Below are 10983 nucleotides of genomic sequence, written 5' to 3' on the forward strand. Positions count from 1 at the left end.
TAGAATAACCACTCTCGGTCTCCAAAGAAGAGCCCACCTTCGCACTCTTTGCCCGACCCATACATGCATAGGTTCAGTCCGGTCCTGTCTTTGTTGCATATTATCTCATATCCTATCACTGTTGGAAAGGGGCGAAATCTGTCTTTTTTTTAGTAAATTTGTCTGGGACCTGTTTTGAGCATACTTGTTACTCTTTTACATACCATTGTTGGTACTTGCAGCTGGAGGCTGGATGTACATATATTATTGGGCAGCGATGTTTGTATATATTGGCAAGTGTCAACTTCTTTCCCCTTGGCCATTGGGTCAATGATCCGTCTGACGTGACATCCAAGAGAGTAGGCATTAATTATATTTTGGGTTGGCGACTTACATTCGCAAGGGCTAGTAGTTCTATATGTATCGAGCTAAGTTGAACAGTTTTGACAACGGAGAAAGACCAAAATATTGTACATCCCCACCCCCACCAAACGCCTGATCTAAGATAATGTTACATACAGGGGGCAATGTCTAAACCGATGGGACGCCATTATATATTTTCAAAAACAGATGGAGCAAAGTGAACCATAACACTTCGCTCAGATCTCGGATCATCTGATCAGGACTTTGCTCGCTGATCAACAACACGGTACCCCATCTCCTTATCGAACTTATCAATGAATTCGCGATACTGGCGACCTTTCTTAGACAACCTCCACAACTTGGCAATGTACGGCGACACCTTCGCTTCCGACTCGAACCTGTCACCTAAGAGAAGCTGCTCACGACGTCTCTGGCAGCTCTCGTAGAAGCTGTGGAGATTGGGACCTTCCAGGTCGCTCATCTGGTAGCGAATGGTCCAGCTATCCGTACGCTTGAAGTTCTCGATGCGCTCGACGCGCTGGTCATTGTGGTAGTTTAGGACTGTGAGACATATGCCGGAAAGCTCGCGCGGTTTCTTTGATTCCGAGGCGGCCGTATCGGCTGAGGAGCTTTCTGATGCTGTCGAGGCGTTGTCAGCTGTGGCGTCCGTGTCCTTGGTAGTGGTCTGGTCGTCCGAGAGAGCGGAGGAGAGATCTTGGCCATCCTCTTCCGACGGGACGACCGGATCGACTGAGCTTTCTGACTCTGCCGAAACGTTGCTGGCGGCAGGGTCCTTGGTCACCACGGTGGCCTGGTCATCCGAGAGAGCGGAGTTCATTTGGCCTTCCTCTACCGGGGATGCGACTCTGTCGATTGAGCTTTCCGACGCCGTCGGGGCAGTTTCGGCGGCGTCCTCAGTGTCCTTCGGATGTTCCGAAAGAGTCGAAGTATTTTTCTGGCCATCCTCCTTCGGTTCGAGTGCCAAAATTTGTTGCTGATAGGCGTCGATATCCGCTTTGTTTTTGTTTTGAATAGCCTCGATTTGCTCGTCAGTGACAGGCTCGTAGAAGATGTTCATGTACGTAGTGCCGTCCTTGCTCAGCCTGGTCTCGAAATGAAATCGAAGGGATCGTTTAGGGTACTTTGCAGTGGCTTTGTTGAGGATTTTGTTCCAGAGCTTGAGACTGAAGCGGAATTCAGCGTGGCCGAGTACGGTCTCTCGTTGACCATGCAGAGCCAAATCCATCTCCGGCAAGCTGATGTACTGGAAGCCGAAAATGCGCTCGACATTGTGGAAGGCCACAAAGATACCGTCCATGCGCCCCATGCGAACCTGAAGTGAGTACTTCAGAAAGGCGGCGCGGATCATATCGTAGTATTCACGCTCGTACGACTCGAATTCGCCGAAAAGGCTTTTGATCTGATAGCCTAGACCTTTCTCGAAGTTGCGTGCATCCATCCGAATAGATACCACCGCACGTGTCTTGAGATCAAACATTCCTGTACCCGGAAGGCGCGGATCATACGCATCCAGTTGAGATCTCATCAGGAAATCGCCCTGAGTGGAATAATGGTATGATTCCGGAACAAGGGCCTCTTCTTCAGGCGTGATTTTGTTCTCGGCCGATCTTCGATAGCGCTCAAATTCCTCTTTTGGCAAGGTGAGGAGCTTCTCCATTGATTTACCCAGATTCATGAGAATGTTGGCAGAGTCGAACTCTTTGTCAGCGTCAATCGCGTAGGTTCCATCCTGGTATCGCAGAATCACGGCCGCAGGAGCACGCAGTAGTGCCGTGAAAGTCTTAAGGTTGTCGGGAAAGCCTTGAGAAAGATTTTGGACGTTGATAGGGCGCCACTGTGACAGCAGATAGTGGAAATGTGACAGGACACCTGTCATGCTGGACGACGAGCCCACATATTTCTTCCTGTGCTTAGCCGCTATGTCTCGCAATGTAGTATCTTTTGAAGATGTGATATAATCTTTCAGAGATGCGAAATCGAATTCAGTGACGGGCATGATTGTTCCTAGGTATGGATCAAAATTGAAAACGCGGGACCGAGGATCTTGAAGGTGATATACTCCAGGACTAAGCAAAGCGAAAGCTAGTGAGTACGCTGAACACTGAAAAGGATGGAGAAGGCGAGAAGAAGACTTACTTGAAAAGAACTCTGTCTAGACCATAGGAGAGTTCCGGGACAGGTGGTGTTTCCACCTTCACCTCTTTTTATCTGTCAGTCTCGAGCCCATTTACACCGTCACTGGAAAAATGAATGAGTGTACCTTCAAAGAATAGGCGATTCCACCACAGCTTTCCATGCTCCTTCTTGGTCATCATGGCAGTAATGCTGGGTGCAAGAGTCGGAAAACCCTTCGAGCTGGCGCGCACTTCCATTGGTTTACCATCCAGACTCTTCGGAGGACCTTTAAGAAGTTTACCGGGCGGCTTTGTACCCCCAGCCTTTGGTTTACACGGCGGTACTTTCTGAGGGGTTTTAAGAATTCCATCGGGTCGAGTGTCTGGTGATTTCGTGCCCGCGGACTCTGAACTCGAGCTGTTTGCCTGTCCTTGCGTGCTATTATTCGCCGTTTGATTCTCTGGCGCGTTTCCGAGAGTTGAATGATCCTTTGCGCTTTCGGATTCGTGTGAGTTTAAAGACTTAGCAAACGGCAGAGTTAACAACTAGACATATCGATAATCGAAGCGCGGTCACAAAAGGGGAGCATATTACTTACCTGGGGAACAGATTGCAAGGCCCCATCTGTTGCAGTACTGGACGCGACATCTGCGACTCTCTCGCCGGAATCTGCATGCGACAGAGGAGTTGTGCGGAAGAAGCGTGCTGGTACACGGCCTCCTAAACCTCTTGCCCGACAAGAGGAACAGACATGTTCGCGGAGAGGGTCCGACACAGACCTGAATGACGACCGAAACATCCGACCAGAGTGCACGAAGAAAGCCTCGAGACGTCGAATGAGAGGTAATCTCCGCGCGATGCTGGAAACAAGGAAGGTCGATACTGGTAGATGATAGTATGAACCGCAAGCTCCATCCATAAATTTTTTGGCCACCGCCTTTGCTGTAAATTTGGCTATATGTTACGTTACGATACAGTACAGGCCATGAATCCGGGGAGACTTCGGCGGAAAAGGCCCCGCCGTCCCGCAACGGAGAAAAGTTTCCTCGCGACATCGGACAGAGAGTGGGAGGTTGGTTTCTGCTTCTTTACCCTGTTTATCCTTTTTGCATAGCGCTTCGTCTCCTGCTAGAATCTTCTCGAGGTAAGTTTCAACAATATTTGCCATTGGCTGAGAATCGGCAGCTATAGTGCTGTGCTTCAATGGAGGGGCACGATCATGTATGCAACTAGTACTGCCCCTCCATTGAATCACCGACACTGCCATTCTGTGCCATTTCTTCTATGAGCGGGATGCCTCTAACAACTCATGCCGGAACAACAGATTTCCTCGAGAACGACCCTCCACTATGACCCAGGAACGTCTGCGTGTCCTCATCGTTGGCAACGGTGGACGTGAACATGCTTTAGCTTGGAAACTGAGCCAGTCCCCTCGGGTCGATATAGTTTATGTCGCTCCAGGCAATGGAGGCACTGCTGCTGGAACTAACGCCAAGATCGAGAATGCCAATGTCAAGGGCAATGACTACCCGGGACTGGTAGCTTTCGCCCAGCAGAACCAGGTCAACCTCGTGGTTCCAGGCCCGGAAGCTCCGTTGGTGGATGGCATCCAGGGATATTTCCAGGCCGGTGTGTAACCATATCCTTCTCGTTTCGCTGAGAAGCCTATTTCTAACATATTCTCAAGTCGGCATTAGGTGCTTCGGTCCATCGAAAGCCGCGGCGCGCATGGAGGGCTCCAAGGCCTTCTCGAAAGATTTCATGAAGCGCCAGAACATTCCCACCGCTGCCTACGAAAACTTCACTGACTACGAGAAGGCTCGCCAGTATCTCGATAGCGTGCCTCACACTGTTGTTATTAAAGCGGATGGATTGGCTGGCGGAAAGGGTGTCATTATTCCGACGTCAAAGGAAGAGGCTCACTCGGCTCTCCGTGAAATGATGCTCGACCGCCAGTTTGGCGATGCCGGAAATGAGGTCGTCATTGAAGAATATCTCGAGGGTGATGAGCTCAGCGTCCTAACATTCAGCGACGGCTACACCATTAAGTCGCTCCCCGCCGCCCAAGACCACAAGCGTATCTACGACGGAGACCAGGGCCCGAACACTGGAGGTATGGGTTGCTACGCTCCTACACCAATCTCATCGAAGCAGGTACTCGAAGAGATTGACCGCACAATCGTGCAGCCGTCAATCGATGGCATGAGGAGGGAAGGTACGTGCTTAACAGTATTATGCATCCTTGGATGATGACGCTGATGTTTATAAAGGGTTCCCCTTCGTTGGTATCCTTTTCACCGGCCTCATGATGACCAAGAACGGCCCTAAGGTACTCGAGTACAACGTTCGAGGCGGAGACCCAGAGACCCAGACTCTCCTCCCTCTCCTCAGCGACGACACAGATCTGGCCGAAATCATGGTAGCTTGCACGGAACACTGGCTCGACGGCGTATCGGTCAAGGTCAAGGACAACTTCTCCACTACCGTCATTGCTGTTGCGGGCGGGTACCCCGGCGCATACGCTAAAGGGAAGAAGATCACATTGGACCCAACGCCGGAAGGTACACTGATCTTCCATGCCGGAACCAACCTTGTCGGGGACGAGCTGCAGACTGCTGGCGGACGAGTGATTGCGGCCACCGCTACCGGATCTAACCTCGAAGAAGCCTTGAAGAAAAGCTACGCCGGAATTGAAACGGTTCACTTCGAAGACGTCTTCTACCGTAAGGACATTGCCCACCGTGCCTTCCGACAGCGCGAGGCCCAGCAGTGTCTGACCTACGCCGCCGCCGGAGTCTCCATTGACGCCGGCAATGACCTCGTCAACAAGATCAAGAGCAGCGTCGCAAAGACTAAACGTCCCGGAACCGACGCCGTTATTGGAGGCTTTGGTGGTCTCTTCTCCCTCGCTGCAGCCAACTCCGCCTATCACCCCGAATCCCCAACCCTCATCGGAGCCATCGACGGCGTCGGTACCAAGCTTAAGATCGCTCACGCTGCAGGTGTCCACAACACCGTTGGTATCGACCTAGTCGCCATGAATGTCAACGATCTCGTCGTCCAGGGTGCAGAGCCCCTCTTCTTCCTCGACTGCTACTCATGCGGGAAGCTCGACGTCAACACGGCCGCCGCCTTTGTCACCGGTGTCGCAGACGGCTGCATGCAAGCCGGCTGTGCCCTCATCGGCGGCGAAACCGCTGAAATGCCCGGCCTCTTCGTCGAAGATACCTACGACGCTGTCGGTGCTGCCGTCGGCGCAATCAACACTTCCGGCCCCAACGCCCGCACCATCCTCCCAGACACAAAAGCCATGAAGGCCGGCGATGTCCTCCTCGCCCTGGCTTCCTCGGGCCCCCACTCAAACGGATACTCCCTCGTCCGCAAGATCGTCGAGCGCTCTGGCCTGAGTTACAATGACCCAGCCCCCTTCACCATGCCCTCCTCCCCCTCCACCGCCTCAAACGAACCCCTCACCCTCGGCCGTGCCCTCCTAACCCCAACCCGCATCTACGTCAAGCCCCTCCTCAAAGCTCTCTCCGCCTCCTCCCAATCAGCCATCAAGGGTCTCGCCCATATCACCGGCGGCGGTCTCGTCGACAACGTACCCCGCATGCTGCCCCCAACCTTGACCGCGCACATCGACGCCAAGACATGGCAGCTCCCGCCTGTCTTCTCATGGCTCAAGAAGAACGGCAACGTCTCCGCGCACGAGATGACTCGTGCTTTCAACTGCGGTGTTGGTATGGTTATCGTTGTTGAGAAGGGCTCTGAGGGTGCCGTCAGGAACCTCCTCGAGAAGGAAGGTGAGACGGTCTACCAGGTTGGTGAGCTCAAGGTTAAGGCTGAGGGTGAAGAGGAGTGCATCGTCTCCGGGCTTGAGTCGTGGGATGCTTAATTTATCTCTTGATCTGGCTTGGCTGTCGAGAGGTTTGGGCAATTTGAAGTATGCACATATACTTGGTGCTTTTGAAAAAAAAAAACAACTGTTCATCTAATATTTATGCTTATGACATTACGTGCTATATAACCTAGAAGATATCAAATGTTCATTCATGACAATGTACATAAAAGTTCTGTTCTAGTTATAAATCTCCCTCGGAATAATGCTAGTCGTTGAGCTGCCTACAAGCAAGTTCGCAAAGCTGAGCTAGTGTGATTCAGCAATTAGTTTCTTCCTGTAACTATCCGCTCACCCCAAGTGTCCAGTGCAAAGACGTTCCATATCCATAATTATAGTGGAATAGTGGGCTCACGGCAAGAATCAGAACTATCCTAGAATTTCACCGTAAAGACAGGGAACAAGAGCTTCAAATGAGAAGAAAAAAAAAAAAAAGTCAAATGCTCGTTTGAAACCGCGACCAGCAAGCAGGAAGTTAAAAAACGTAGCCTCTCTTTGATTGAATCTGCATCCACGCCGGCGTCCGTTTAGGGTCTTGCCAACTAGACCTTCAACCCTGGCGCAAAAAAATAGATTCCAAATCTTGGGAAAAGTCGGAGGTGCTCAAAGGACTAGCTAATGTATTCGTGGCTGTGTAGATCGATAGCAACTAACATCTGCTATTGACAAATCCCGTTTGGACATCCATGTGCGTCTCGGAATCAAGTTCCGTGCGAGCTAACAAGTATCCCGCTAAAATATATCTTCTTCGCAACCCCAGAGGTGGAGGCACAAACCGCGTACAAGTTATGTAGAATGTATGGGTGCTGTCTCTAATATTCAATGAGACTTTTCGGACATGGACCTAAGGTAGCAAGAAGCATCTTCCTAGCTGTCTTGTCGGCTACGGCTCCTACTATGCCCTTGGTGTCTCGTGCGAGGTCTGTCTTCACGAACTCAGAACAGGCTTGCCCTAAGGACAAGGCAAGCAATGAAGATGAAGAGAAATGGATATGGCTAGCCAGCATAGAGACGTTATATGTATCTAGGGAAGTTAGCTGTATCACTTTGGCATTTTGTCCCCGTATGAAGACAGCAGTGGTATGGGCCGAAAGGCATCATAGAGGTGAAGGGGGTTTGTGGCAAACTGAGACAGAACGAGAGAACTGCAAAGTACTGTAAGCATTCGGTGGTTTCTTCGGCGAAGTTAGCACATAAAGTCTGATGCACCAATTGAGATGATCCTGCCCTAGATGTGGCCATTTGGTGTAGCCCAACGCCTCCCTCGAGGGAAGAGTACAGGCGCGGCGTTTGATTGATTCCTTGCGAGAACTATACAAAGACTATACCTAAGGTAGCATGCTGTTCTGACCGTGGTCAAGTTGGGCAGTAGAGTAGGGCAGGCTTTTGGTGGATAGAGCTGCATATTTTCTGTCCTGAGAGGGAGGTGTCTGAACGAGCTGTACTGGGAAGTATTTTGTTGGCTACTTGTTCCATACTATACTAATATCAAGTTCGCTGTTGGTAATGCGCTGGGGAGAGAAGGTCGACGAGTTCAAGGGAAAGGGTCAGGTGAAAATAAAAGAACAAGAAGAACAAGTGGCGGGAGACGCTCATCAGCTCCACAGAGAATCAAACACTGGACAGCAGTGCTTGATGGTAGACTTCATAGGATAGAAAGAAAGCAGTCCAAATATGAAACAACAGATTCAAACAAGGATTGAACTATATGAAAGGAAGCTTTCACCGCACTGGCAATAGAACCCATGTACAGTTTTCATCGCATTTTCAGTCCCACAAGCTGCCATTCGAATTTGCCCTGCGCCGAGCGACAGACGTCCTCAAACAAAACCATCTCTATTCACAACTGAAATCAAAGTTCCTTTCTCAGGCGTTTTTCCTAGTGTGAGCTAGAGACGGCTCGCGAGCCACCGTTTGTCTCCATTTGATCTTTTAATACAACAGGAAATACGCGACAACGACAAGATACATCGCAAGCGCTATGGCTTGGTTAGATAGTTGTTCATCTGTTTGGGACCGTCGTAAAACCATACCTTAGAAACACTTGCGGTGAACGATCGAGGGACCGCTCTCGTCGTACTCCTGCTTGGAGATCCACATCTGCTGGAAGGTGGACAGGGAGGCGAGAATGGAGCCACCGATCCAGACGGAGTATTTACGCTCAGGAGGAGCGATGATCTTGACCTTCATGGATGAGGGCGCAAGGGCGGTAATTTCCTTCTGCATACGGTCGGAGATACCGGGGTACATGGTGGTACCACCAGACTATTGAATCGTTAGTGCGGCACACGGTATAAATCAAAGAAAGTACATACCATGACAATGTTACCGTAGAGATCCTTACGGACATCGACATCACACTTCATGATGGAGTTGAAGGTGGTGACGTGGATACCACCGCTTTCAAGACCAAGGACGCTAGGCTGGAAGAGAGCCTCAGGAGCACGGAAACGCTCGTTACCAATGGTGATGACCTGACCGTCGGGAAGTTCGTAGGACTTCTCGAGGCTGGAGCTCTGGGAAGCAGTCTGGATCTCCTGCTCGAAGTCAAGGGCGACGTAGCAGAGCTTCTCCTTGATGTCACGGACAATTTCACGCTCAGCGGTAGTGGAGAAGGTGTAACCGCGCTCGGCGAGAATCTTCATGAGGTAATCCGTCAGGTCACGTCCAGCCATGTCGACACGAGAGATGGCGTGGGGGAGAGCGAAACCCTCGTAGATGGGGACGACGTGGGTAACACCGTCACCAGAATCAAGGACGATACCGGTGGTACGACCGGAAGCGTACAGAGACAAAACGGCCTGGATGGAGACGTAGAAGGCGGGGGCGTTGAAGGTCTCGAAGACGATCTGGGTCATCTTCTCACGGTTGGACTTGGGGTTGATGGGGGCCTCGGTCAAGAGAACGGGGTGCTCCTCAGGAGCGACACGGAGCTCGTTGTAGAATGTGTGGTGCCAGATCTTCTCCATGTCATCCCAGTTCGTGACAACACCGTGCTCAATGGGGTACCGGAGCGTGAGGATACCACGCTTGGACTGTGCCTCATCACCAACGTACGAGTCCTTCTGGCCCATACCGATCATGATACTGTTTCCAGCGTTAGTGGGAACCGTCCGCTCGACAATAAGGGATGCACTTGAAGAGATTTACCCATGGTGACGGGGACGACCGACAATGGAGGCTTTACAACATAGTTAGCATCCGGATCGAGTAATTTATGTATATAATCGTGGTACACAATGGGATGTTCACCGCCTGAAGTGACCACCGCCACCCAAGGGCACAATGGACACTTTTTCATCGAGAAAACTCGATGCCAGGTGTGACAAAAGCACTGAGAAGAGAAGGGACTGTACAAGGAAACTGAGGGGTTGACTTACGGAAAACGGCACGGGGAGCATCGTCACCGGCGAAACCGGCCTTGCACATACCCGAACTAAAGGAGCTCGGAGTCAGCAAATCAAACCAGACCATATATTGCGAACGTAGGATGGCTAAGGCTAATCATTTTGGATGGTTCATCTTCATGAAAGACGCCAATGCCTAAACAAGATGCTGACGACGGAGAGATCATTGCGACCAGCGGCGAGCGAGGATGCAGGGACGACGAAGAGTAGTGGCATCTACGACACCATCGAAAACAGAGTCAAGACATACCCATTGTCGATAACGAGAGCAGCAACTTCTTCTGTAGACACACAAAGAAGAACGAGTTAGCGCGTGGTTGACAGCTGAAGGGAGTGGAGGGGAGGGGGAGGGAACAAGCGAGGAAGCAAGGCGTTAGGTGGCAGAAAGCTTACCCTCCATGGTGACTAGGGGTGGATTAGACTACGAAGAACGAAGAGAAAAAGAAACGAGAAGGTGATAAGAAGAAAGGGAGGAGGAGAGATGATAGCCGGAGCAAGGAAATGGGAGGAGGATGTTGTTGGGGTGAGAAAGTGGAGGAAGAGAAGGGAGAGAGTCGAGAGTTTGGTGGTGGCCGGTTGGTGGTGGCCGGTGGAGGAGGCAGAGGGAGCGGTAGGCGGAGTAGTCAGCAGCCAGCTAGCTTGGTTGCTCTCGAACTGAACAGAAAGCAAGAGGGAGGGAAAGGGGCTGGACGAGTTCCTCTCTGCAATGCTCTAGTACTGTCTTAGGCGCCAAACGGGCTTAGTGAGTCGTTAGGGTCCCAGTCTGTCACCGCCACACAGCGTCTCCAGTCTGAAGTCTGAACTGTCGCTGATGCCGGCGAGGAAAGCCCAATTGATTGGTTTTATACGGTTTGCCTCTACGGTTGTTGCCTTTGCCTCCAAGGCAGAATGATTATCATTCCAGGGCCTAGCTGAGGTGTCCTCTCCGGGCAGGTGAGATGATGAATCCTCGTGGGGCAGACCGTGGAATCCACGGCCGCGATGATGGTTCAGCCCGGCGTGTTCCAGTTCCCAAAGAACAGGGTCCCTCAGTTGTCGCTCCTATTCGCGCAGCACGAAAGATAGCCAGTAAGCACGATGACGACTCGCGCTTCCCCGAATTCCAATGCCTAAAAAGAGGATTCCAGGCTTCCGGATTCTTACCCCTCGCCTTAATCGGAAAGGTCTGTGCCTGAAGAGGGGTTGTTCTAGTACGGCGTA

General features: G+C 51.4%; 3 protein-coding genes across 3 annotated transcripts; 1 reads left to right on the forward strand and 2 right to left on the reverse strand.

The window, feature by feature from the left end:
- Window positions 1-329: 329 nt before the first annotated feature.
- On the reverse strand, window positions 330-2789 carry BDV17DRAFT_152983 (Pet127 family protein). Its single transcript, XM_073754518.1, has 3 exons — window positions 2624-2789; window positions 2500-2555; window positions 330-2429 (listed from the first exon to the last, which is right to left on the reverse strand). Exons 1-3 carry the CDS (start codon window positions 2657-2659, stop codon window positions 599-601), a joined length of 1923 nt encoding a protein of 640 aa, XP_073613315.1. The 5' UTR covers window positions 2660-2789; the 3' UTR covers window positions 330-598.
- A 761-nt stretch (window positions 2790-3550) lies between these two features.
- ade1 (bifunctional aminoimidazole ribotide synthase/glycinamide ribotide synthase) lies at window positions 3551-6542 on the forward strand. Its single transcript, XM_073758567.1, has 4 exons — window positions 3551-3622; window positions 3803-4107; window positions 4166-4693; window positions 4749-6542. Exons 2-4 carry the CDS (start codon window positions 3828-3830, stop codon window positions 6371-6373), a joined length of 2433 nt encoding a protein of 810 aa, XP_073613316.1. The 5' UTR covers window positions 3551-3622; window positions 3803-3827; the 3' UTR covers window positions 6374-6542.
- Window positions 6543-7811: 1269 nt separating this feature from the next.
- Window positions 7812-9805, reverse strand: act1 (actin; the record flags this gene model as incomplete). Its single annotated transcript, XM_073763929.1, has 4 exons — window positions 7812-8641; window positions 8692-9463; window positions 9527-9557; window positions 9757-9805. 4 exons carry the CDS (start codon window positions 9803-9805, stop codon window positions 8411-8413), a joined length of 1083 nt encoding a protein of 360 aa, XP_073613317.1. The 3' UTR covers window positions 7812-8410.
- Between the last annotated feature and the right edge of the window lie 1178 nt (window positions 9806-10983).

This window comes from Aspergillus undulatus, assembly GCF_047715775.1.
Source record: "Aspergillus undulatus strain CBS 261.88 unplaced genomic scaffold BDV17scaffold_42, whole genome shotgun sequence".
NCBI classification, from domain to species: domain Eukaryota; kingdom Fungi; phylum Ascomycota; class Eurotiomycetes; order Eurotiales; family Aspergillaceae; genus Aspergillus; species Aspergillus undulatus.

Bases quoted from the DNA above. Each gene is read 5' to 3' on its own strand.
- ade1 (XM_073758567.1), top strand. From the start codon at position 3,828: ATGACCCAGGAACGTCTGCGTGTCCTCATCGTTGGCAACGGTGGACGT. The intron at 4,108-4,165 runs GTGTGTAACCAT...CATATTCTCAAG, and splicing joins CCAGGGATATTTCCAGGCCG to TCGGCATTAGGTGCTTCGGT. The intron at 4,694-4,748 runs GTACGTGCTTAA...ATGTTTATAAAG, and splicing joins CGATGGCATGAGGAGGGAAG to GGTTCCCCTTCGTTGGTATC.
- BDV17DRAFT_152983 (XM_073754518.1), bottom strand. From the start codon at position 2,659: ATGGAAAGCTGTGGTGGAATCGCCTATTCTTTGAAG. The intron at 2,556-2,623 runs GTACACTCATTC...AAAGAGGTGAAG, and splicing joins GAATCGCCTATTCTTTGAAG to GTGGAAACACCACCTGTCCC. The intron at 2,430-2,499 runs GTAAGTCTTCTT...CGCTTTGCTTAG, and splicing joins CTAGACAGAGTTCTTTTCAA to TCCTGGAGTATATCACCTTC.